Here is a 27,252-nt window from a genome sequence, read left to right on the forward strand (position 1 = left end):
TATGCCATTTTAAAGTCACAGCAATGTCAGTGTGTTGTTCGGTTGGTCCACCATTGTGGTCCAAGCTGAAATATCTCAACAACTATCAGCTGGAAAGCCATGAAATTTGGCCCCTATATCCACGTCTCCCAGAAGAGGAATCCTGCAGACTTTCCCTGTAGCACTGACAGTAGGTCAACGATTTTAGCCAAAAGACAGAGGTGCACACCCAGGAGAGGCAAACCAGGCAAATGTTTGGGGCTCCCCAGGGGAAAAAGGACCCCTGATGGCCCCTCATAATGACACATTTTGCAACGATGATTATAAACCTCTTTTATAGTTTATAAAAACGCTATTTAGCGCACTGCTGCCTCCCCAAACCCCCACTGCCTGCATGTGAGGCATTTCGGGGACATCTGTAAATTATAACATCTGCCATCAGTTTGCATAGTATTTTTCTTCGATGGGCTTCGATTCTTTGCCTGGGGCCCCCAGAGTCTAAACTCCAAACCACTTTAGATCTGATATAGATCAGGTCTAGCTACAAAAACATATCTACACATGGTACACTTGGACCAGATTAACAGACTGAATAGAAAGTACAAAATCTACTTTCAGATTTCTATCTCTTCTGTTTGTCAGAATTTTCTCCATCTGGATGATATTATCTCAGGCCTGGAAAATAAAAAAATCTATTTATCTTAAACTCTTAATAAATATATAAAATAATAAAGAAAATATTAAAATCAGCCCCACCTTTACCAGCTGCAACAATAAAATAAAATGCATATTACTGCATCAATAATTTCAATATAATGATATAACATGATATCATATATTATACTACATGGGCAGTTTATTTCACCACTTCACCAGATTTGGCTAGGTGTCGTTCTGCATCATAAAAAACTTTAGTAACTAAAAGTATATTTTGATAACAATACTTTTGCACTTAAGTAGTATTTTAAGTAGTAACAGTATTTTGTAACAGAGTATATCCACACTGTGGTACTGCTACTAATACTGCAGTAAAATATCTCAGTACGTCCTCCACCTCTGCTACGTTTGTAGTCTGACCTTTTTACTGCTGTAATTACTGGGCCGGGCTGTAGGGGGCGTGCTCACTACTCGCTTTGTTGACACACGTCACGAAAACGCGACGGAGGAACACAAGGGGCTGTAAAACCATGTAAAACCTATAAACCGTGGCCGAGCACCGAAGCCCGCCGGAAAACGCGAGACTATACGACGGATATTCACCGTCTGCAAACGTCTGTCAATGGGTGAGTAACAGTAACGATAAGAAACGGGACGGTCACATTAACAGGAGGGTGAATCTGCAGTGAAGAGATGTGTGTGATTTAGCTGAGAGAGTTACCACAGTGTATCTGGTTCAAACTGGCTCCGTTTTATTAGATCATAAATCACTGAAGCAGCTCACAAAGTGTTTCAGGTCTTGAATGCATTTAAAAACAAACGAATAGTGGTCTTACAATGACAGCTGTGCGTGTCTGGAAGCAGAGGTCTGTAGTAAAGAATCTCTATATTTCATTTGACTTAATTATTTCAATAATCAGTCTACAAATCAGCCATAATGACATATGCATGGCATGTTATTAAAGCCTGGTAATGGTGTCTCAACAGCAGCCTAAAACTGTAATGCATTTTGGAGCAGAGCTGCAGTGATTAGTAGATTAATCAATTAGTTGATCGACTGTAATCAAATCATAACTATTTTATTAATCAATTATATTTAAAGTAATTCAAAGTTTATGCAAAATGGCCCAAAAATGGGGCTGTTTCCTGCCTCTTAATATGAACATTTGCTGCTTTTTTTCTGTTTTATATCATTAACTGAATGTTGGTTGGACATTTGAAGACGTCACTTGGTCACTCAGTATTTTCTGACATTTCGTAGACTAAACAATGGGTAATTGAGATTAATCAGTAATGAAAACAATAGTTATTACAGCCTTAGTGACTGTAAATGAAGCTCAAATTAGATAGACTGTACCTTCAAGGCTGAAGAAAGACAGAGACTCTTGCCTGATGTCTCACACGATGTCTCACACATGCTCCTCTTCTGCTCTAACGACCGTCTCGTCTGTTCCTGCAGTTGGACTGTAGCGCACCAGGAGCAGCAGCAGGGATGAGGATCCGGCTGCAGGGTCCTGGCCACGCTGCCAGCCTTCTTACTGAGCTCAACCGCTGCCGCCAATCACGTCAGTACTGTGATGTGTTACTGCAGGTTGGAAACCGCACATTCGCAGCACACCGTGCGGTGCTGGCTTGTGCCGGGACTTACTTCCGGAACCTGTTAGCCCGGGCTCCGGCCTCGTCCACCACCGCCTTCTCTCTGGAGTTTATCTCCCCAGCCAACTTTGAGAAGGTGCTGACGTTCGTCTACACGGGGGAGATCCTGACTGATCTCATAGACGTTGGGGTGCTGTACGAGCTGGCTGAGAGGCTGGGCATCAGTGAACTGGTGAGGGCCTGTCACGCCATCTTCCCTGACCTGCTTGTGTCTGCAAACTGTAAAGCCAGCAGTCCTGCAGACCTCACTCTGGACTCGACCATGGTTGCTACTGCTTCCACGGTGGCTGTCGCCGGTGCGGCATCTGTATCCGCGTCTTCTGTGTGTTCATCTGCCGCTTCCTGCTCGTCTCTGTCTTCATCTGCTGCCCCGACTCCTGCTGCTGCTACCTCACCTCTCTTTCAAGCCAGGACAGCCAGGGCTGGGCTTGAAGCTCACACCGGGGCTCTCACTCTGGTCCTGAAGGCAGAAGACGTCCAGTCTAATATTGGCTATGGACAGATGGCAGCAGATCATCAACTACCAGATGGGCATCTTTTAACCAGCAGCAGCCACTCCAGTCAGAGTGACGGCGTGCTGCCTCTGGGTCCTGTGCTCCAGCTGAAGACTGAGCAGGGGCTGGAAGAGGAGGAGGCAGGAGGCAGCTGTGAGGAAGCCAACAGAGATGGGCAAATGGTTTCCGAGAGCACAGGTGTCTCCCTGCCTCAGAGCAGCGATCTTGCACCATCCGACTCCTGCTCCTTCCCTGACTCTTCGGCACATCTCGGAGCCGAGGCCTGCGCTCCGACGTCCTCCTCGGGAGAGCCTCTCGGTAGCCTGCAGGTCGGACCGGTGGAGGGTGACGTGGTGGACCTACAGCGGGACGGCAGGCTGATGTTTAGAGAGGTGGAGGAGGGAGAGAATGAGGAGGAGCGAGAGGCTCTGCAAGGTAACGGAGCAATGGAGGGAACAGAGGAGGAGCAGTGGAGACACCTGGCAGGTGAGATCATCGAGCTGAGCGACGACGAGAACTTCATGGAGGAGGGAGATGAAGAGGATGATGAAGACGACCTTGTGTGCGTGGAAAACGGAGAGGGAGGGAACTCAAGCAGCCAGGTAGTGTTTGTGTCAGTTGTAGTAAAATGTTCTGTTTGAATTCTGCCTGATGAAGGTCTGAGAACTGAAACACTGTGTTGATAAACTGAGTTCAAATGATTGACAATGTGCAGGATTGTTTAGTTAGTGTGAGTGTTATTCAAATCTTTATTATTCTTCAGCCTTCTGCACGCTTTTTTGCATCTGATTGATGTCTGAGGTTTACAAGCACAGCCAGACCCCCACACACACACACGTTTATGAATTAGTACTCATAGAGAGAGATAACAGTTCAGACTGGACAGTACAACAATAAATACAGTAGTAGACATTAAATTTAGCCGTCTTCACTGGTCTTATAATTGAGCTCCTCCATTTACTTTCCTTCACTTGTTAATTACTCGCACATACTTTGAGCTACAGGAACCGTTCAACCATCATAGCAATTCTCCCATAGACTGCAATACAAATTCAGAAGCTGATAGCAACCAGTCTCAGCAGGTGGTAGGAACGCAGTATCTGGGCAGAAATGAACAAAGCTGATTCTTATTAGCTAATTAGACACATTAACTCTTACCCTTATTACTCTCAAGTATGAGATCATGTATAAGACAAATCAGCAACCCCGCCCCCCACGATTGCGCTGTCGTTCTAGGCAGTCCACTCCAGTTGCAACCATGCAGTGTATATAAAACGCTTGCGAGAGAGAGACACTGAAATAATGAAGCTTAATGAAACACACCACATGCTAATTACATAAGGAACTATGACTGGTGTCAATGAGGAGTTGTGTTGGATGTGTGGGTTAAATGATTGTCTATTGTTCTGTAGAAGTGAGTACGTCTCCCGTTCATACAATTAACAAAAGTTTGAGAGAAAATCAGCAACAGACTTTATTCAAACTTTAAACTGGTTTTTAAGTGATTTTTCAGCTTATTCATATCTTAGATTAAAATTTCTACTATTTAGGATGCAGTTTTATGCTTTTTATTCCTACTTCCACCTACAGCGGTAAATAATTTGGCTGTCAAGTGTTTGCATTTTCTAGTTTCCTACTCAAGTTGAGTTTTCCTTACTCTAAAACTAACGCTGTCCACTCCTCCAGGTGTCAAGAGACATGCTGGCATGTAAAGCCTGCGCAGTGCCTCTCCCAGCAGACCCTGCTGCCGTCCGCAGACACGCAGAGACCCACCTGACGGAGCTGGGGCTCTGCAGGGTGTGCGGGGCCTCATTCCCGGACCGCGCTGCTGGTGTCACCCACTCCCTCTCCCACATTGGGGTGCAGCTCTTCACCTGTGACATGTGTCACCTGCAGTTCTGCAGCCAAAGCAAATTGCTGCGTCACCACCGCCAGACGTCCTCCAGTTACACCATACCACATGGGGCGCTTACCAACAGCAGCCAAGGCCTGAGCTCCGAGCTGCAGTGTGCTGCGTGCACCAAGACCCTCAGCAAGGACTTCCAGGTGGGTGGATGTTTAATACGGATTTTGAAGTAAGTCAGATGCAGTTAAAAACATAATGTCAGGTCAGTTTGATACATTTATTAATTAACAAATTTCATAATGTGTTATCTGGCACTATTAAGCCCGTTATTTACAAATATCATATACATCACATTGTTGTCCATCATTTCATAAATGTTATTCAAATGTTTTTTAGATTGAATTGGATTTTTTAGACTTGTTTTATAAGAAAAACTTTTTCTCAGCACACAAGCAATATTATTACACACAGCAAGTCTTTATGCATCTCTACATAATTTGCATTTCGTAATCAATGGTTGGTAAAAAAAAAAAAAAAAAAACATGGAAGAGAACCCTCATTTTTGCCAATTTTCATGAGTTGAAATAAAAGATGAGACTTTTTCTATAAACACAAAAGATACACACGCACATACATACCGTGATGACCTCTGTGTGTACTACAGCATGTTCCACTTCCTGTCAGTATCCAGCACATCCTTTGCACAGCACAATCAACAACCTGATCAACTCTGTACAAAAGTGATGTGTTGCACTGCATGAGGCCAATGGTGGTCACACCAAATAGTGACTTGCCTCCTCCCTTCGAAGTGCAGTGCCTAATAAATAAAACGGCCAGCCTGACCAGCCTGCTGCACACCTGGCAGTAATCATGCTGGGTAATCAGCATCTTGATAAGAAACACCTGTCAGCTGGACGGACAATCTTGGGGGAAGTGCTTACTAACAGATTTACACACATTTGTAAAGAAAATTTGAGAGAAAGACGCCTCTGGTCTGGTCTGGTTGCAGAAAGTCCTAGATCTTTAATTTCAACTTGTGAAAAATGGGAGCAAAAACAAAAATGTTGCATTTATATGTTTTTTTCAGTATATGTGGCTTTTCTCATTTGAACACTAAGAACAAATAATGTGGGAAAGGAGCTCGGAACTGAAGACACAGTGTGATGTTCGTATAACCTGTATACGCCAGAGAGGAGATTGAGCTGATTCCACATTAAACCACCTGACAATGTGTTTCTTACCTTCAGACCGTCAAAGACCACCTGCTGAGCCACGTGTGTCCTCAGAGTCTGAGCTGTGGACTGTGTCACCTCCCTCAGCTCTCCCTGTGCTCCCTGCTGTGGCACGCCCTCGCACACCTCTCTCTGCCCGTCTTCACCTGCCCGCACTGCGCCCGCTGCTTCGTAGAGCGCCCCCTCCTGGACAGACATATGGCTGTACACGCTGAGGAGGCGACGGCTAAGGAGAGGGAGCGGTCGGCGCTGAGGGCGTACAGAGTCGGGGCAGATGGGGTCGGGGTCGGGGGTTTGGCAGGAGTGGAGGAGCTGCATTGCTTCCTTTGCCCACAGACCTTCCGCTCCTCATCCGCATTTCAGTACCACCTCAGCCTGCACACCAACGAGTCCCTGGGGGGCGGAGGAGGTGTTGGGGGCCAGGGCTGGTTAGGCAAACGTAAAGCTGACCAGTCTCTGGAGTGCCCTCCATCTTCCTGCTCCTCCTCCTCTCCACGGGAGGTCAGTGGTCTCGTTAAAATGAGCAACCTGGGTTTGGGCCTGGGAATGGGCTTCAGCATACCAGATAAGTTTTTTCAGGGGCCAGCACACAGCCTGTCCTCTGGGGTCATGACCAACGGGAGCTCAGGGCAGGACGGGGGAGCCGGAGCAGCAGGGGTCCGTGGGAAATGGTACCGTTGTCGCTACTGCGGTAAACGTTTCGCCCACTCTGGGGAGTTCACCTATCACCTGCGCATCCACACCGGGGAGAAACCCTACCAGTGCAAAGTGTGTCTGCGTTTCTTCAGAGGCCGCTCCACCATGATCTGCCACCTTAAGACGCACGCCGGCGCCCTCATGTACCGCTGCACCGTCTGCGGCCTTTACTTCTCCACGCTGAAGCTGGTGTCGTCGCACATGGAGCTCCACAAGGACCACCTGCCGCCGGACTTCAACATCGAGCAGACCTTCATGTACAATGATCACTCGAAAGAGCCGCTGCCCACTGTGGACACCTGATCGACCCTGTGTCGGCCCGGTGCAGCTCTCCTCGTCCCTTTACCCTCAGTCTGACACCAGCTGTGTGTCTGGTTGTTATGGACCATATACTGCATATAATAGACTAGGGCTGCAACTAACGATTACTTTCATTATTGATAAATTGTCTAGTCAATAACTTGGAAAAAAAAAAAGAAAAAAAAAAAATGTTACAATGTCACAATTGCCCAGAACTCGAGGTGCCATCTTTAAATGACCCGTTTTGTGAAATAAAACCCCCCAAATGTTCAGTTTATTATCATATCAGACAAAGAAAAGCAGCAAACTCCAACATTTGAGAAGCTGAAACCAGATATTTGAATTTTTGTCTTCATAAATTACTTCAACGACCGTATTGAATATCAGAATCCTCATAAATCAATTTTCTTGTGATTGACTAATCGATTAATTGTTTCAGCTCTATGATAGACTTAGACTTTTAGAATGTAGTGGAGATATTATGTGTCAGATGCCGTTCACTGAGTCGACCTGTCTGGAGGTTTCGTCTCTCTGAGCTCTGATAAAAAAAGAAGCCACTTGGTGGCAGTGTATCCTGTTGTGTGTCAGTGAAAGAAGGGAAGCCTGTGGACTGTTGACCGTGACGCAGTACTACTGCTTATATCCAAACACGTCTGTATCTTTATATCTTAAGTATCAGGATAGGTTTTTAATGTCAGTGATTGATAATTACACTGTTATTAAAGTAGCACCTCATTGTAGCATAGAAATTATTTTCCTATATTTGCAGTCGCTATTTTCACACGGTACGATTTTTTAATGTCCTTTTAAAGTTTCATTTTTTCAACATAACTTGCCATATGAAGGAGTGTTTCATTTGTGTGTTTGTCATTGAGCGCTTTCAGAAAATGTCACATGCTGTATTCACTTGCTGAGAGTGTGTGAAGCATATTGTGCTGTAGGAAACATGATATTGTGTCCATATACGAGTGCCCATCACATATTTGTGTCTTATTTTTGATCACAGTGCAACTATTTATTATTTTTTAAATATTGGTTTTTGAAAAGAATCAAATAAATGCCTCTTGGAAAACTGTTATAAACCTTTAATGATTTTTCAAAAGTCTGTTTTGGACAACCTTTTTTCTTTTACAATGTCCTGAACCAAAAAAATTCATCCATCATCAGAATTCCAGTGATGAACTTGCAGAAATCTGCGTAGTGTTGTGAACCTCCTGCTTCCAGGGGCTCGTGACCTTTGCCCTTTTTAAAGCCTTGTCTTTTCCTGCCATTGTGCCATCTGTGGACTGACAGTCCCCCTTTTCCTTTTTTCTGCTTTCTTTATCATTTAAGCGTTGAATGTGACACATTCCAGATGGAAGTAGATGTAATAAAGATCAACAGTATGTGCAAGAAGGGAGATAGCCAAGTGCAAGAACAGCAAACTCAGTAAAACAAACACGTTAAGCTTCCAAACATGCTTTTTCCATCGCTCTACTCTATCACGATAACAAAAGTAGAAAGCTCAACTCAGGTTTTGCAGCTCAGATGGATACAAACAGTGTTTGATTGCGTTTTATTGCGTTTTAACAGAAATTGTTAGACTACAGCAGCTAAGAAACCGATAAATGTGAGCTATAATTTATCTGTGTGTGCTATGGGCTATTCAACATTTTCACATGTTTATATGGGTATGAGGATGGCTCTTATCTGGCACTGGACAGACAGCAGCATTTGTTTACACACATTCCTGGTGTGGCACTGGTCTTCCCGTGTACCATTAAATTTTAGTGGCTGCTGCTGTGAGTTCCTGTGGGATTTGAGCAGCTTTGAGGGTAAAACAAAAAAAGAAAAGAAAAAAAAAAGAACATCAAACATTTCCTGCCTTCCTCTGTGTAAAACTGTGATCAGATACATGATGAAAGTAAAAACAGGAAGTGGATTATGAGATGAAGGTGTTGGTGAGCCCATTTCTGAGGCACCAACACTGGATTCGGTTCTGTCAAACGTCTCACTCCTGAAGCTTACACTCTTTTCTTATCTCAGCTTCTTTCTTATGATCCAACATCAGACTGGCTTGTGCTGGTGTTGCTCAACTTTCGCTGCTTTCTCGGGTCCCCGCCGCCATTCGGAGCGTTGGGCTGGTTTCCTGATCCCACCTGGTCCGCAGGCTCTTCTCTGGGTAAGCAGGTCACCACCCTGTTGATCAGGTTGTTGCGGAAGCTCTTGCTGAGGAAGTTGTAGAGGATGGGGTTGGCAACACAGTGGAAAAGAGACAGGCCCTGCACCAAGCTGAATGAGAAGTAGAGGACTTCTATTGTGTTGCAGCTGAAGATGTGAGGGTCGAGGTCGTCTATGATCATGAGGAACATAACCATGTGGTAGGGCAGCCAGCACATGATGAACACCAGGGAGTACACATGCACCAGCCACACGTCCCGCCGGCCCTGCACATCTGGAGCTGTTCTAACTGCTCGAGCGATCAGCACGTTGCAGGTGATGATGACAGCAGCAGGGCCCAGGAACTGGAAGAGCAGGCTGAGGAAAGACACGCAGATGTACCATTCGATGTAGTTGTACTCAGGCACCATGTAACAGCCGGGCTCATCCCACTCCAGAAGATCCATGTGGACGTTCTCCAACAGAGCCAGGAAAAAGGAGAACACCCACAGGCCTCCGCAGAGCACCCAGCGCCGCCGGCCCGCCACAGGGAACAGGGACGGAGACGAGGGTCTGGTTAGGGACAGGTAGCGCTCCAGGGTCATGGAGGCCAGGAAGAAGGTGCTGCTGTAGAAGTTGATCACGTAGATGAGGTTGGTGACCTTGCAGAGGAAGCGGCCCCACAGCCAAACCCTGTCCATGGTCACCTCCATTATGAAGAATGGCAGGATCACAATCACCATCAGGTCCGACAGGCTCACGTTGATGACGCAGAAGAGAACCCCGTTGGCAGAGTGGCGCCGACGCCAGTTCACCCAGACGACCAGTGCGTTCTCCAGCAGGCCCACCATGAAGACGAACAGGTAGACCAAGAAGAGGGCGATGCGCCGGTAGTCCGCATCGAGCTGGATGGTGCACTCATAGACAAACCACGGTGTGCCATTTAAGTGGTCTATTGAGTGGTTCTGCTCGGGAGTGCTCATGGTCTGGAGTGAAAATAAGAGGAAAACTGTTTCATATCTGGACACAGTTTAGATTTACTTTGGGGTTAATCTGATTATGTTTTCAGACATTACATAACAGAAACACAGGAGGAGGAGGAGGGTGGCAGACATGCTGGGCTGAAATGTTACTCAAATGCCTTTGCGAGGTGGATACTAAAACCACAAAGAGGTTATTAAAAGGTAATTTCACGACCTACAGCATGCAGTTCTGAAAGTATCAATTTCACTAAGAGGTGCTGCGACTGCATCCTTGTATTTGTGTTGAATTGAAGTCATTCTGATTTAAATGATTTTTTTAGTTTAAAGAGTAATCCAGTGATCTAGCCTTGCACTGCTGTAATAGTCAGACTTTGTCTTTTTTTTTATTTTTTTTTTATTCTGCTGTGTCAATTTTCTATGTTGTTTTTTTTTTTACACCATGTTTTCTTCCTTGGTGAAACCTGGTGCCTCGATACCGACAATGCGCCCACCCAATCAGCGCTGACTCAAGTAACATCACATGAGGCTCAGACTTCACACAGCTCACTCTGAAGCCACAAAAGACTTCAACTTTTTCATACACCAGTAGTAGTAGTTCCCCAATAACTGTGGACAGGCCCTCCTCCCTTTTCTATTCACATTAAAAGGAACAGAAACAGATTCTAACATCTCTCAAAAAATATATAGAATTGGAGTTAGTCATACCTCGCGGTGATGATGAGTGTGCTGGAGATGAAGAGGGGCAGGTCCCTCCTGAGGCCTGGATGTCTTCTGGAGAGTCTTTTTTGTGCGAAGCCTGCAGACACCAGATGACTCCTTCCAGCTCTAATGTTGAGGGCTATCTGAGTAATCAAGCAGCCCGGACTTTCTACCCTCCCATTTCTCATTAACGCACACACACACACTCGCACACTCACACTGATCTAACAGGACATCCTCAGTGGGTAATGGGAAGTGGTATAGAAGTCCAGGGACACCCACACACAACTAAAGGGAGTCAAAGTTAATTGCAGTTTGAAAACAATGTGTTCAAACATAAAAGTGTTTCTCAAAATTTAGATCCAATACTATTGGGAGAACCTTGAATAAACACATTAAGACTTATAATAGTAAATAATAATAATAACCGCTGTTTTAATACTTCTCCTCTATTTAACCTTTTTGTTACTATTTCACTTTACTTAAAAAAAAAGAAGAAGTAATTTACCAGGAAAACAGATGTAGGGGAAAAAAAAACACAAGGACTACAATAGGGTCTACATTTAACACAGACCTTCACTACACTGGGATTTAAGCACCGTGGCCTAATGTGGAGGACGAAAAGGAGAAATAAAAACACTTTAAAGCTTAAAGGTGCTTTGAGCTAAATACTAACATGATTATGTTTATCAGGTATAACGTTTACCATGTTCACTATTACGGGACAAATTTAAATTTCGACCTGATGATGGCACAAGATTAAAAAAAAATAATGGCATCCTCAAAGTGATTCCAGTGTGGGAGCATGAACGTGTTAAACTTCATTGCAATTCATCCAGTAATTGTTTCGACACATTCAACCTCTGAGCAACATGAATATCATTACCAAATTTTGTGCCAATCTCTCCAGTAGACATTAAGATATTTGACTGGAAACTTGGCCTGAAGGTGGAGCTAAAGGAAAAGGCCAACAACATTATTAGGATTCATCCGACCACGAACCAGAACTTCATGGCAATCCATCCAATACTTGTTGATATATTTCAGTCTGGACCAAAGTAGTGAACCAACTGATTGACATTGCCCTCCCTGCAGCCATGCTGCTAGCGTGGCTAAAGGTTTGTTACCTGAGACTGACAATCTGGTTTCATCCAGTATTTTTCACGCTTGTCTTTCTGTATTTGAAGGACATGAGTCATGTTTTGTTCATGTTCATCTCACTTGCTCTCTAAAATACAGGATTTATGGGCAATATCAAAATTTGTGCGCCTGCTCCACCTGTAGTGTGTGCACTGGGTTGATTTGGTTTCTGTTTAGAGGTTGTAAAAACCCAAAACAGATTTTTCCAGCATTAAAAAGTTCCCATGAATCTTACAGGTTAACTTAGCTTCAGTTTTATTTGTTGTTTGCATTAACTCATTATTAGTGAGTTTCCTCAGTGAACTACCTTACATGATCCTGTATGTAAATTTGCATATGGCTGGTAGGAATGGTGCAGAAACAGTAAAAACAGGCTCTACATAGCAGAGAACAATGCCAGGAAGCACCCCTTGTTCCCTGTGCTGCGGAGCAGAGTGGAGGGGGGGAGGGCAGCCTGGGGAACATCAACCTCACTGAGGAAGGGGGCTCTTTAACCTAGACGTACACACACACATCCTCATTATCACAATATTTCAACACCTTACAAATGAGCTGCAATTTGGCTTCACTTGAGCCGGTGCAGGTGGTGACATAACAGATGTGGCTCCACTGATCTGGTTTATTTAACTGAGACACGAGTTTAGGCATTGACATCATTGACATAAAAGTTCATCAAAAAATTACACAAGGAACAAGAGGAACTCTGTTGTCTCTTCTGATGAAATGATGCCATTGAGCAACCCGGAGCAGCTGCTCTTGGGTGAGCTCAGATATGTCATTGCGTGATGGACTGTTGAGGTCAAGACTAAAGGTCAGCCTCATACAGAGCGAAAGCAAGAACGTTTGTGTTGGCCGTGATTCACACTGATTAATGTGCTCCCTGGCCTAGGTGTTCCTACTGCCCACCCAGCTCGTCAGCATTTTGTAGCTCACTAACCCCCCACCTATTCCCTCAATCTCATTGCTCATCCTGTCTGAATCCTATTGTGTGAGTCCACTCAGTTTCTAGTGAAACAAGTAGGAACCAGTCAGCAACTTCTGCCTCCTCTGATCAAACAGGAAGGAACCAGTCAGCAGAAAAACATCTTCTGGAAAGTATGAGACAAAGAACAGTCCTTGACCCTCACCATGTTGTTATCTGAGACTAAAAAACAACTATAAAGAATCACCTATAGGTTACCAGATATTCCAACCTGCACAACACCACTTACCTACCAAAGTTATTCAAAGGCCCCATACTTTACACTTCTCCGGTGTCTTATTTCAAGTTTTGATCAATAAGAAGATATATTTGTGGTCTTAAGTACCAAGAACCTTCTCAGTGTAGTTTAACATCTCCTCACTGGAGCTGCCACAACATGTTAATGAGCCAATCAGAAGAGAGACTCTGAGCCTCATGACATGGAAGTCTCACCCTATACAATGTGGGACCTTTAAATTCATCCAATTGGGAACATGAATGTGTGCATGAAATTTCATGGCAATCCGTGCAGTGGTTGTTGAGAAATTTCAGTTAAAAGCATAAATGTCACGGTGGCACTAGAAGAAGGATCACCACAGTCATTAAGAAACATCATTTGGAGACCATGAATGTTTGTGCAAAATTTGGTGCCAATCCATCGTAGATGTTGAGAGATTTCACTGGATAAGCAGAAACTAATCTGAACTGACAGGAAAAAGTCACAAGGGATAATCCTCTAGGCTTGATGGGTATCTATTATATATAATATCATGGTGATTCATATAAGAGTTGTTGATATATTTTAGTAAAAAAACCAAAAAAACAACTGATGACCGGCTGGTGGTGCAAGAAAAAGTTCAAGAGTTCACCAAAGTCAGACGGCTTCATCCTTGTGGGACCATGAATGTTTGTATAAAATTTCACGACATGTTTCAGTCTGAGCTGGTAAATGGACTGCACCCATGTACCGCTTTTCTAGTCGTTTTGAACCTCTCAAAGTGCTTTACAATACATTCACACTTGTAACATTCACCCATTCACTGACACATTCACAGCCATCAGTGGCAATTTAGGGTCCAGTATCTTGCCCAAGAGGAGCAAGGGATCAAACCACCCCTCTTGTGATTAGTGGGCGACCCTCTCTACCTCCTGAGCCACAGCCGCCCTGTTGGTGGACCAACGGACCGAAAGTTTATCACCAGATGAAATATTTTCCAAAGTGTCATCATGCACAAACACACAAACATTTTTCTGACAACAACAACAAGTCAAACACTTTTCAGAAATTCTTCGTAAAATATATTTTGGTCCAAAAGCTGATTTGCAAAAATACAACATGTGCAATCATCGAGTAGATGAGGCATCACACAGAGTACTACTGTATCTACGCTGCCTTGCCAGTGTTTAGGAATGCTGTATCATCTCACTGTGTTAAGGCTAACTGCACGAGCTACTTAAATGTAGTGTTATGGTCAAAATATTTAACACAGTACCCTGGTTATCACTAAATCATTACAATACACTGACAACAGTTCCTAGCTCTATTGCTATATTTTTCTAAGTCTTATCCTATGACAATGATTCACATAGCGCACGTTTTCCATTCCAATGCACAAAACACTACACCGTGTTCAAAAGGAGTCTGTCCAGAATAACGATGGATGGGCTCGTTTTCAGGAGGTGTTTTGATGTCGAATTACACATCAACACATGATGTATTTTATTATAAAAAAAAAGGCAGGACTGATCCTAAAATCAGTCGCTTCATTAATGCAGGTTCAGCTCTGTGGGTAAAGGAAATGCTCCAAGCTCAGCCACCCTACGTTGTCTTTACAGGCTGTGGTAGCCACGAGAAGCAGGGCTGGCAAAAATCTACTATTTAAACACACAGATTCACTGTTTCAACTGGCAAGGTTGTTCTGTACATTTTTTTTTTTTTTTTTAGAAATTTAGTAAAGACTTTGGTGGAAAACAATATTTGATGCATTGAAATTGTGTTTCATTTAACTGCTCTGTCAGCAGAGTTGATTTAATTGTATGCAAAGTGCAAATCCTGCTTTGATAAAGCTTTGATCCCACACATTTGGCACTCTAAACATTCAAATGGCCTGCTTCAATAGATAAATAATATTATACTAGACAAGGTCACTGTCTAGACTACCAGAAAGAAGAATATGAAAAAGATGCTGCATCAATTTGTATCATCAGCATCATTTTTTTTTTTTTTTTAATGTCCATCGTGAGTCCAAAAACTTTAGAGAAGCTCAATCGATGGATTTTTCTTTTAATCACTCATATCTCAGCAGCCAGTTAGCTTAGCTTAGTATAAAGACTGGAAACAGGGGAATACAGCCACCCCCTATTTAAAGTTCACTAATTAACATGTCATATCTGATTAATCTAATCTGTACAAAAACTAACATATAAATACAAGACACTGCGTTTTTACAGTGAGTCATTTCCCACATTTCTTTGCCAGCTGCAGTGTCTCAGTTCCCATGAATTCATTTTATAATTAGAAGTGCTGGAACATAGACCCAGTCTAGCAGTTTCAAGTCTTTAAGCTAAGCTAAGCATGTCCTGGCTATAGCTTCATATTTAACAGACATATGAGAGTCGTATCAGTCTTCTCATCTAACTCTCAACAAGAGAGTAAACTCATTTCCAAATATGTCTCATTTATGTTTAGTTCATGCCTGAGGAACCAGAGCAAATTGAAAAAAAAAGAAATATATTCATATTTGATCTATTACTGATGTGGTCTAACACTATGAACACTGATCAACAGCAGTTTGTTTCCAAGTACCCCATTTCTCCAGAGTTATTCCATTAAGAGTGCTTAATATTTATAAGAAATACATCTTAAATCTAAAAAATAAATATATGCATCAGAAGTAGTACATTATATTGCTACAACGAAAGAACGTAGTTTCGCCTCAGATCACCAAATTTAAATAATGATCTGTATGTGCATACTATTTTTGGTCAATGATAAAATTGACTTTTAGCTCTCAGTCAGATTCAGTTTGTGGCAGTGTTCACAGCTGAGTGTTACGCAAAAATGTTTGAGATGAAGTCGCGAAATCGTTTGGCGTACTGCTCAGGGTGGACTGTGGAGATTTCAGCACCAGCCTGCGACAGAGAGAGAGAGAGAGAGAAGAGAGAGAGAGAAGAGATGAGACAAAGACCAAAAAAAATCATCATCTGTTTACATTGTATATTTCATGATGTGACATGAGAGAAAACATCAACAATTCTTGCTCTGTGCAGGTAAGACTGAATGTTTTGAACAGCTGACAGCAGCCCTCCACCTCATTCTGTCCTCTCCTGTGCTACTCACCCCGTGTTTGACAGTTTTTGCTGCATGAGCAGCTTTCTTCTTGGTGTCGTACTGAGTGAGTACATCGATCAGGCCCATGAAGTAGACCTCCCTCTGAGGGGCTCCTGTGATGAAAGGCAGACAGCAACCAGGGTTATTTTTTATTGGGCCTGCACAGACAACAGCAGTGACAGGCTTCATATAAATATCATCAACATAAAAGCTCAAAACCTCTAAAACTATATTCTTATTATTTTGTGGATGACCAAGATGATGATAATGGAGATAAAATTATAACACACGCAACACTCATGACAAACAGATCCAGACTCCTGGATCTTCATCATAAAGATTACTAACAACTAACAAATTCTTCCCCATTATCAGTTAATCTGCCAGTTATTTTCTGTGTATAAAATGTTTGAAAACTGTGAAAAACTCAAAAATATTCTGTTAAAACACAAAAACAAAAAGCATCAAATCTTCACATTTAAAATCAGCTGGAAACTGTAAATTCTTCTCGTTTCTGCTTGAAAAGTAAATCAAATGATTACTGAATTATCAGAGTGGTTTCAGATTAATTTTCAGCTCTACATTATACAATATTCTACCGCTGAAACAATTGATTGACAGATACGTTAATCAACAATGAATCAGTTTGAACCGTTTTCAAAAATTAACTTTGAATCTCAACTTTTAAACTGACACAGATAAGAAGTGCTCTGACAAAATGGAAACGCGAGCATCTACAACTTCATGACACCTGTGATCCATGTGAGGGAGATCATGTGACATGATCAATGTTGTACGTTAGCACATTAACATTTACTAATAAGCACTAAAGACAAATTTCATGGCAACCCATCCAAAGATTGTGAGATTGAATTATTACGATGGATCAACCTGAAATATCTCAACAAACTGTGCAAACATACATGACCCCTAAAAGGGGATGTGTATTGTATTTGACATATACGCCTTCATATCAACTTGCAGGGTAGGAAGAGCTACACAACCTTAGAACTTGATTGTCAGTCGGTATCAAGAGATACTCAAAGTATTAGAATTGGTACCGGGAGAGAAAGAGGGGGACACATTCATCCCTGCCTGAAATCAATCTGAGTATTTTTTCATCCTCGCATTTTAGTTTCACTTTTAAATTGTCTCAGTTCGTGGCTTGAAGCAAACATTCACCTGGACAGCTCCCGACCGCGTACACGTCCACGTAGGGGTCGAACTCTCCGGGCCCCAGAGGTTTGCAGGAGGACATGTAACCAGCGATTCCCTCTGGAGAGGTGCCGTAAGAACCCGCCGCGGGGCCCAGGGCCAGACCGTTCTCTGCGTCCTGTTCTTCCTCGTTGGACACCTCCTCTCCTTCCTCCTCCTCCCGTTCAGCTCGGCCCACGTCATGGATGCCGAGCAGAAGGCTGTAGTCCATGATCTTCAGCTTCACCAGAAACTGGGGGCAAATGGGAGAGGGATGTTTGCTGAGAGGCTTTTACAACAAGAACATTCATTTACTGTGAGAGGGAGATGGAAGGTAAGATAGTGCTATTACATTAACCAGAGCTGAAACAGTTCAGCAGCAGATCAGCAACTTTTCAATTTTCATCCTCAAGTAATTGTCAAAAGTCAATTTTTTTTTTTTTTTAAACATAAAAGACTAAAATTCTCTTGCTTTCTGCTTGAGCTTAAACAACACAAACAATGTGAATGTCAACTTGCATTATACTGTCAATTTTCTGACATTTACAGACAAAATCGCAGATTAATCGATAGTGAAATTATCGATAGTTAGCTTGCATATGGGAATATGCTATGGATGAAGTTACGGCTACAACTAACAATTATTTTTGTTATCAATTAATCAACTTCTCAATTAATAGTTTAAATGTCAGCAAATGGCAAAAAATTGCACTGAGCTCATGATGACATTTTAAAATGCCTTGTTTTGTTTTGCCCAAAATCCAAACATTCAGGTTACTATCACAGGAGACAAAGAAAAGCAGAAAATAATAATATCCATATTTGCCATTCCTGCTTAAAAATGTTCTTAAATGCTTATCAAAATGCTTGCTGATTAATCTTCTATCGATCATCTCACAGTTTCAGCTCTAGTTTAATGTCATAATATCCAAATTCTGCTCCTTCCCTGTTGAATGAAATTCACATCCATACCCCTGCTGCCAAAATGCCAACACAGTCAGGAGCGGTGCATCCTTTACGTGCAGATGCTGCCGCTGTGTGGCCGATGTTTGCAACAACAGGAAGGTCTGTGACATGTCACCCACCTCCACATCTCTGTTTAGTTTCTCCATGAACTTCTCCTTCTGCTCCTCGGTTACGTAAACCTTCTGCATGTTGTTCCTGAAGTCCATGTCCTTGAAGGTAGGAAGCTCTTTTACCTTTAGGAACAAAAAACATCTTAGTGGGATATACTCTATGGGACAAAGAGGAGGCAGCTATTTATGATATAAAATGGATATAAGGCAAGATGTTTCAATTCACCCGTTCTTTGTCACTTGCTTCACGAGCCACCAGAGACCCCTGCAAGAACAAATGGTTGCAAATATTATGATTCGTACATTTTGGAAACAAGAGCGTTGAACTATTTCTAGTCAGTGGAAGAAGCAAAAGGTGTGAATTAGGGCGGCAGTTAGGCGTTAGGGCGACTATGTTTTAGTTTTAAAACATCACTTCTGCCACGTTTTCACCTCCCCTCCACACTACTCTGGAGTTTTCAAGCACCTATGTCAGAGACTTTTAAAAACACTGTTGGCCCCGTTTTAGTTTGAAAACTGCGGGGTTGTGTTGTAGTCTCAACGGGCAAAAACCGAGACCTTTGGAAACGATGACGTAGACACCCGTGGTCGCTCCCTGATTGGGTCTTATCAGCCTCGACTACCAGGGGTGAATGAAACATGAATAATGAAATACAAGCATTACTGTCCTTGTTGTCTTTGCCAGCAGCTGTTTTTTAGCTAATTTCTGTATTTTAATGCGGCAACTGCCTTTGCTATTCCTCATTCGTCGTACTTTCTGCAACTACTCAACTTCAGAGTAGACAATCTGCTTCTGCTCACACATGTCCAGTGTACTTGAATGGTCACGTATGTATGTGTTTTCAGGTGTGCAGTCTGGATGGAGATCATTTCTGATACAGAGCTAAAACGATCATCTGGATGGAGATTATTATTTTAGTAGTATTAGTGTGGACGTAGCCTCTTATTTTCATTATCAGTTAATCAGTGCATCAAGTTAGGTCTATAAAATGTCAGAAAACAGCGTAAAACACAGTTTCCTAATCCCAGTGTGATGCTTTCAAATCTTGTTTTGTCTGATCAACAGTTTAAAACCCAACAAGCTTCAGTTTGCAATGATACAAAACAGAGAAAAGATGCAAAACCTCATTATTGAGAAGCAAAAATAAGGGAAAGTTTAGCATTTTTTGCTATTGATGATCGAAATAGTTGAATCCTTTTTTGTTGTTTAACTAAATGATTAATCAACTAATCCTTTGAGCTCCAACGTGAAGTAGCAATTCACATGTCATCTTGTACATTTCCCTCCTTTGTTAAAGCAAACTGATATCTGCATGACTTCCACATTGTACTGTGAAGCGGTGTGGAGAAGTGGGACATGTGATTAAAAAGGTCAGTGTTTTCTGTGCAGTTCCTCCTCACCTTCAGGTCGTACTTCCTGTGTACCACCAGTCTGTGGCTAAACATGTTCCTCATTACGATCAGGTAGGTCTCCTCACTGTCCACGCTCACCCGGTACATACCCAGGAACTGCGGCAGCAGGGTGCTTCCATGACACTTGACTATGTGCTGCAGGGAGGAAGCGACAGGGAATTTACATGGCAGGTGCAGAAAATAGTCTCACAGATAAAGAAAAATGCAAATAATAAAAATACATTGAAAGGGTAAAAGACTGACTCAGAGGCTAAAAACATGAAAACATGGCACTCAGGGTTAAATCTGGTAACCGTCAAAGGTCACTCTGAATGTAAACTAATTATCGAGTCTATCCAGGTTAGGCTTTTAGCTGTGCTCAACACCCTCTGTAGCAGTTAGTTAAAATAGACTCGCACTTCAGACTGACCTCATTCAGTGTCCCCTGCAACAGACACGAAGAGTGATGTCTTTTTAACATCCCGCCCCTCCACTGTGTTTTGTACATTGATTTTTAAGGTTCTACCCTGTGGGTGCCTGCACAGCAGAAAAACACTCGCACGTTACCTCGGCGAGCCGCTACTGTGATTCAGGTTATAACATGCACTTTGAAAATGTTTGTGAAGAAATTTGGTAACTATTCAATCTTTTTTTAAGGTTGCTGTGATTTTGTGAATCCTCATGAAATAAATACTGGGTCACGTTTGAATGTAAGTGTAATGGTAAACCTTACGAGATGGATTAACCTTATTTTAAATTTTCGGAACATTCTGTATAAATCAGAGTTGTTGACAGTCATTTTATATTAATTATGTTGCTGTATGTAACCTGAGAGAAAAAGAGGAAGAAAGTGAGGGAAGGGTTTGTTTTTTGTTTTGTTTTGCCACAGTCTAATGTATGTGCTCCTCAAAAATAAATGACTGAAATAAAAGACATGCGTACTTGTTGGAAAAACTGATTGTCATGTCTCCGTCACCTGATGTCACTGACATGTGTGTGTTTGTTTGTTAGACCCTCCTGGTCAATCTCGGACAGGTGGGGAAAAAAAGGCGGCTGGTGACTACGTGGGTGTTAGAATAGAAACATGGCAGTTGACACTCATCTCAAAACACCGTGACAACAACATGGACCGAAGTAGGACACGTAGGGACATGTGCACAACACATTCTACCTCTTAATGTCCACCTGTGTTCAGCACGCCTCAAACTAGGGTTGCAACAAACAATCATATTTATTATCGGTCAATCAATTATTATCTTGATTAACCGATTTATTGTTTGGGCTATAAAATGTAAAAAACAAACAAAAAAAAAAAACTGAGAGATGCCCATCACAGTTTCCCAGGACCTCAGGTGACCTTTTCAAAATCCCTTTTTAGCCTGACCTACAGTCACAGATATTTAGTTCACTGACATAAAAACAGGGGAAAGCCGCAAATCCTCACAACCGAGAAGCTGGAACCAGGAAACATTTGACAATTTTGGATGGAGAAGAGCTTATTTTTCTGCTGACTGACAAATCAATTAAATGATCGATTGTGGCAGCTCGGCACTAAGCAGAATGACAACATAAACCAACATAATCAATGGTTCCTTCAATCCAGAACTGGCACAATCTGCAATCTGATAAACAACGTAGCCAAGACTGCAACTAATGGCTATTTTAATTATCAATTAATCTGCCAAATATCGACTTTCCCAATTAATTCATTAATCATTTAGTCTATAAAGTGCTTAAGACCAACCAAAACTAGCAAATTGCTACACTTGAGAAGCTGGAACCAGAAAATATTTGGGAGTTTTGCTTGAAAAATGACTGAAACCAATCAATTATCAAAATATATAGTTTTTTTTCATTCAACATATCAATTAAACGATTAATTGCTGCAGCTCTAAATAGAGTTGAGTGACATGACAGTATGCACTGTACCATGAGATTATATTTGAAGGTTAAGGTTTAGCCAAGTTACTTATATCACAGTAGCTGTACTTTATGTAATGGGCAATGTTGCAGTTTAATGAGCAGGATGATCTATAGGAATCAATGTGATATACTGACTTCATGTGTCGTGTATTTCATTAATTGGATTCACCAAAAACAGACATTCCTCTCTGTTTATTTTGTCTTTAAAGGATTTTTCACTTGACCATTAAGAGAATGTTCACCATCATTAATAGAGATTTAAAAATACATATACTGTGATACTTATACTCTATTTTGAAGCCTGAGATCACTCCCAAATTGATTGGCACATCTTTCAATTTAAAGATAAGCACCAAAACAACAACTAAACAATTCGAGCGCAGTGTTAATGGTTTGTTGATGTGAAAAAAAAGGCTAGTTTTTAATCTCTAACTCGTGTATGTGAGTGTTAATGATTCATGTGGTCAAAACAAAATACTGATTTGGCTTTTAGAGACTGAAACCTACACTCCATATCTGCCAAACAAAAAAACCTGATCCTTAACCTTCTGAAAATGCATCCAGATAATGCCTAAACTCCAAAAGCACAACCCTGATGAAGCCTTCTACAGAACCGCTCTCATGGCTGGACCAGCTGTTTCAGCACAGCATCTCAATATTCAGTTCACAGAGATGATTCAGCTGAAAAACAAAGACAGGTTCATTCAAAACAGCTGTTCAGCATTGCAAACATGCACCACTGATGCAAAGTATTGACTAGGAGTCTGATACAAAAAACTGCAACCTGCAAACTGTCATGATCTATGAAGGAAACTGTGTAATGCCAACGCAGTCGGCCTGATAACAAAGAGTTCATTGAGGGCCAAGTGAATTAAAAAAAAAAGTCTGAAACAGAGCTGCCATTTTCCTCATCTCCCTCTCAGTTTTATGTAGGCTGCATAACCACTGGCTACACATTCCAATAAGAGCTCAAAGCAACCAAAAGTTTACTCAGTGGTATGTTTAGCCTGAAGTGAGACCTAGTTTTTGAAGTATGCATCCGACTCAGTGATACAAGTCTGAACACTGACTCCAGTCTGAGCTGTAAACGTGAAATAAAGCCAAAGCAGAAACAAACAAAACAGAGGTGAAAGCATGCCACCTCTTATCTCCTATCTGCTACAAATGTACTCTACTATTTACATGAACATAGATGTGGAGATAGGAACATTTGAATATCAGTAACAAACCAACAATCATATAACAGAGCATTTGTTCTGTCGTTGGCTAACCTTGATGATAACAAACACCGTTTTCTTTTTTGGAGGGATATTTTCCCTCCTCCCCGACAGGGAGGTCAGCGGTCAGGTTCATTTTGAGAGAGGCGGCTCAAAGCTACATTTAGTGTCTCGCTTAAGGACACTTCAGCGGGACAGATGTTTGCTGTCCTCTGGTTGAACAGTTAACTGTCTTCCTACTCACTGCACCACTCTGCTGCTCCCGGCAACACGTTAAATCTTAAAATAGTCATATTTGGGTCGACCTCGCTCACCTATGGCAGAATTTTTTTTTTTTTTTTAACTGCCCCAGCAAGGGCTCATTTTAGGAACTTTAACAAACGCTCTTGGGGTTTTTTTTTGGGTACAAAAGGTCCAAACAAAGGTTACAGAGAAAATAAGTAGGACATGTGGTGCTGTAGATGTGAAGCTTTACACACACAGTTCAGTAAAGCAGACAGGAGGTGAGTGTGTGGATGGCAACACGCCTGGAGACTGAGAAAAAGAAAAACTTGAATGAATAACTGAAGGAATGATTGAATGAACAGTGAGGCAGAGGGAGGCTTATTTATAGCCTGAGTTTAACTCCAGGATCTATAACTGGGGCTTACTCCAAAATTCATGTCACCTATTTATTACTATAACTCATCCTGCAGCTTCTGGCCAGATCCTGGTCCAGGTTAAAACTCAATCAGTAAATTAACATATTAACACACAGTTTATCTAAAAAAAAAAAAAAAAAAAAAATGAACTCATCTCAAACAAAACAAACTCATCTCATCTCAGCCACACGACTGCATTGGCTGACATGTTCTTTCATTATGATAAACATGGGCACTGTAGTTTATTTTAACTCAGTCCAGCATACACTGTCCTGCTGCCATTAACTCCTCAACTCCCGGTGTTAGTGTTTCTTTACATCAGCCTGATATCTCCAGACAGCTGGAAAGCCAGGGTTAGCTACCCAGCAGGCCGAAGTGGAATCTTCTCACTGTTTGGCTGTCTTCATTAACTTCACCTCTCATAACCAGATAATGCCCAGTGCATCGATCCCTCTCGTAGATGCAACTGTTTGAGTCACTATGAGAAAGCCAGAGCCAGCTAGCCACCTGGAATCACAACTGTAAACTGTGGCCAGAGTGCAGGTAGTGCTACTGCTCACATCACAAGCCTCTCGTCCACCTTTATTCAGCCTGGCCATTCTATATAAAGGGTAAGGACACAGAAATGGGGGTATTGTTATTCCCACTTTAAGCCACCACCGGAAGTAGTCAGAGAGCCGAATGACATCTGTGAAAAAGGAAAAGCCGGCATGGTGGGCCAGATGCAGATGCTGCTGTGTTACATGTCACGCTAGTATGCTACCTAAACACACACACAGTGGTGGCATTATGCCGGCTTTATTGGTTCAGTGTAAACGAGCAAAGGCTAATGGTCTTCTTGATGGAAATATAACAGGATCTCTGCATAAAGTTTATGAGTTTATCTTCCTTACTGACTGATTTTCACAATGTAGACATTTTACACACTGTGCAAAAAACAAAAATTTGAATTAATCACACCTGTTCAATTAATTGCTGTGGCCAAAAATAATCTATATATTTATTGAATATTTTCAGTAGGAAACAATGAGATTGGGGCCACAGGGAAATCAGAAAGTATTAAGACAAGGACTAACACATTATTGGGTTTTGTCTTTTCATGGCATTTCTTGACAATAAGAAAAAGACAGAACATCACCAGACTTACTTTAACCATCCAGATCTTACCTGGTGATACTCAGACAGGATGCTGTGCATGTCTGCAACATCCTCGCTGGAGATTTGCTTGATGACGAGCGTTCGGTCGTAGGAGTTGAGGAGCAGACCCTCACCCTGGTCGTCTCCACTCCTCAGTGGGGGGCTGCGAGTCAACGACACCTGGGGATTATAAGACACATGCTGTAAGATACATCTCTTTGTATTTGCAATTAAGGGACAGTACAGAAAAAGACATTCAGTGCATAAATAGATCTGCATACTGAGTATTACATCAGAACATCACATACCTGATAGTCCAGATCCTCAATACCAAAGCGTTCCCTTAGATTTCGAAAGACCTGAGGACAGTACTCCTTGAACTTGAAATGTCCAGGAAGGTTTTCTCTACAAAAGGGAGAGGAGGCGGGAAAGTGAGAAGGAGAAAATTTTCTGCATCAACACACAAACATACAGATCTTTCATGCTCTTTGTCATCTATTTATGTGGTAATTCAAGTTTCTCAAAGGCCTCAGAGGATACTGTCTGTTGTATTCTAAGGGTCACATTTTATTATATATCAATTAATGGTGCTTGTATATTTACTTATTTCTATGACTTACTTGTTGAAAAGGTGGTTGTTGACTTTGATCTTAGTGTTGGCCTTGAAGTCATCAGGCAGCAGCATGACAGGAACAGGCACCTGGTTGAGATCATTGATCTGCAGAAATAAGGTAATTACAATGAAACAGTCCACATTCCTGTCTAACATAAAAGCAACTAATGATTATTGTCTTTACCCATTATACACCATTATACAGTCTTTTACCAAGTTTTACATTTGGGAAGCTGGAACTTTTTCAAATTTTTGGTATTTTTCCTTAAAAGATTACTTGAATTAAAATTAAACGAGTATCAAAATTATTGCTGACAAATTTTCTGTCAATCAACTAAACAACTCATTAACTAATCATTGCAGTTCCAGTCAAAAATTTACAAAATTTGCATTTGCAATCCTGAAAGTATGATTTATAATACGGTTATAATGGTTAACTATTCTCCACTGACACTTGGGCTGCAGTCAATGTTAGTGAAATAAATTTCATTAACTCACACACCTGAGAGTTAATGAGAAAGTTAGATGTAGTTACACTCGTTATGCTGCATTCTTTCACCCATCAGATTCACACAAGTGACAAGACATTTCAGCTGTAGTACAACTGCAAAGTTGTTTTGTTTTTGTTTGTTTTTAAAAAAAAAAAAAAAAAAAAAAAAAATCACACTGGATCTTGACAATTGTTGCAAAATATGGTGAGTCCATAGCAATTTAATTGGATTTTAATTTAATTGCATTTTGGCCAGATGTGTATAAATCAGTATGAAGATCTCCTGCATCCCACCTGACCACATTTGCATGACCGGATTAAACTCCCATGGGGAACTATCATAGCTGATATTGCACCTCAGTGGTCAAACAGGGCTACAACAAACGATTACTTTCATTACCGATTAATCTGACGATTATTTTTATAATCTATAATTTCTCACGTTCATGTTTTCAATTTCCTGACACCTGAGAATATGTGTAGCTTTGGTTGAAAATGACTCATACAACTTTATTAATCGACAGAACAGATTGGGGTGAACCTGGGGCTTTTGAGGGCCTCTGACGATCTGTAGCCCCTGGGCAGTTACCCACTTTACCCGGGTGGTGGGCTAATCCAGGCCTGAGTGCGACTGAATCTAAAGGGCCACGGACTTCGGTGTAAAACCCTTACCTCTCCGCTGACCTGCTCGCTGGAAGTCTGTGTCAGCTGCTAACATTTCTGCTAACTGAGCTAGGTGATAAACACCACACATCGCGGTTAACGTTAGCACGGGCTAAAATGTTAGCTCACCGACTCACCGAGTGGTTGACGCCCCACATGAAGACACTCAGGACAGGGTCGCTGGCCCGAAACACCTTAACCTTCTGCTGCACAAAATGTTTCTTTTTCGTTTTTGTCTTCGGCGCCAGGATCACCATAGGACTGGAGGTGGCCCCCGAGTTCCCGAGGGCAGCCATGACCGTAGACAGGCTCTCTTCGTCCCCCACTAAGAGACTGAGAGCGCTGGTGCAGGCGGTGACACTTCCTCCTGAGGGCTGAGCTAAACTCTCACTGCGCCTCCCCCGGGTCTCTCACACCGACACGGCGCCGACAGCCAAAGGTCAACCGTCAAACTCTGACTGTGTTACGCCGACTCTAAATTAACGTTTAAACTACCGAGCTGAATCATTACCCGACGACGTCCACGCCATATTCCTACTGACAGTCCACCACCGCCCCCTCGAGCCCCCCCCGTGTTTTTATAAACCACGTGGTGAGTTCATGATCGACAGGTGGCAGGGACCAATGAAAATGATACTACTGCATCAGTTGACCTCAGACGGGTGGTACATCGCAGTTTTGTGGTGCGTTCAATTAAAATCGACGGTCGGAATTATCAGCTCTCAAACACTAATTCACCACTCATTCAGTAGGGATTACTTTGTTTTGTATTTTGTTATCTTACCATCTCATA

General features: G+C 42.1%; 3 protein-coding genes across 3 annotated transcripts; 1 reads left to right on the forward strand and 2 right to left on the reverse strand.

Moving 5' to 3' along the window:
- Nucleotides 1–1,184: 1,184 nt before the first annotated feature.
- On the forward strand, nt 1,185–7,023 carry LOC111234949 (zinc finger and BTB domain-containing protein 39-like). The gene is made up of 4 exons (XM_022763197.1): nt 1,185–1,262; nt 2,096–3,388; nt 4,473–4,832; nt 5,880–7,023. Exons 2-4 carry the CDS (start codon nt 2,129–2,131, stop codon nt 6,861–6,863), a joined length of 2,604 nt encoding a protein of 867 aa, XP_022618918.1. The 5' UTR covers nt 1,185–1,262; nt 2,096–2,128; the 3' UTR covers nt 6,864–7,023.
- Nucleotides 7,024–7,930: 907 nt separating this feature from the next.
- gpr182 (G protein-coupled receptor 182) lies at nt 7,931–11,038 on the reverse strand. The gene is made up of 2 exons (XM_022763231.1): nt 10,688–11,038; nt 7,931–9,985 (listed from the first exon to the last, which is right to left on the reverse strand). Exon 2 carries the CDS (start codon nt 9,980–9,982, stop codon nt 8,894–8,896), a length of 1,089 nt encoding a protein of 362 aa, XP_022618952.1. The 5' UTR covers nt 9,983–9,985; nt 10,688–11,038; the 3' UTR covers nt 7,931–8,893.
- Nucleotides 11,039–14,065: 3,027 nt separating this feature from the next.
- pip4k2c (phosphatidylinositol-5-phosphate 4-kinase type 2 gamma) lies at nt 14,066–27,002 on the reverse strand. The gene is made up of 10 exons (XM_022763227.1): nt 26,597–27,002; nt 25,314–25,411; nt 25,002–25,098; nt 24,724–24,873; nt 19,785–19,931; nt 18,610–18,648; nt 18,393–18,506; nt 17,296–17,560; nt 16,123–16,226; nt 14,066–15,914 (listed from the first exon to the last, which is right to left on the reverse strand). The coding sequence occupies exons 1-10, from the start codon at nt 26,753–26,755 to the stop codon at nt 15,834–15,836; spliced, it is 1,254 nt and encodes a 417-aa protein (XP_022618948.1). The 5' UTR covers nt 26,756–27,002; the 3' UTR covers nt 14,066–15,833.
- Nucleotides 27,003–27,252: the final 250 nt, after the last annotated feature.

Source organism: Seriola dumerili, unplaced genomic scaffold (assembly GCF_002260705.1).
Source record: "Seriola dumerili isolate Sdu_G_001 unplaced genomic scaffold, Sdu_1.0 BDQW01000468.1, whole genome shotgun sequence".
NCBI lineage: Eukaryota > Metazoa > Chordata > Actinopteri > Carangiformes > Carangidae > Seriola > Seriola dumerili.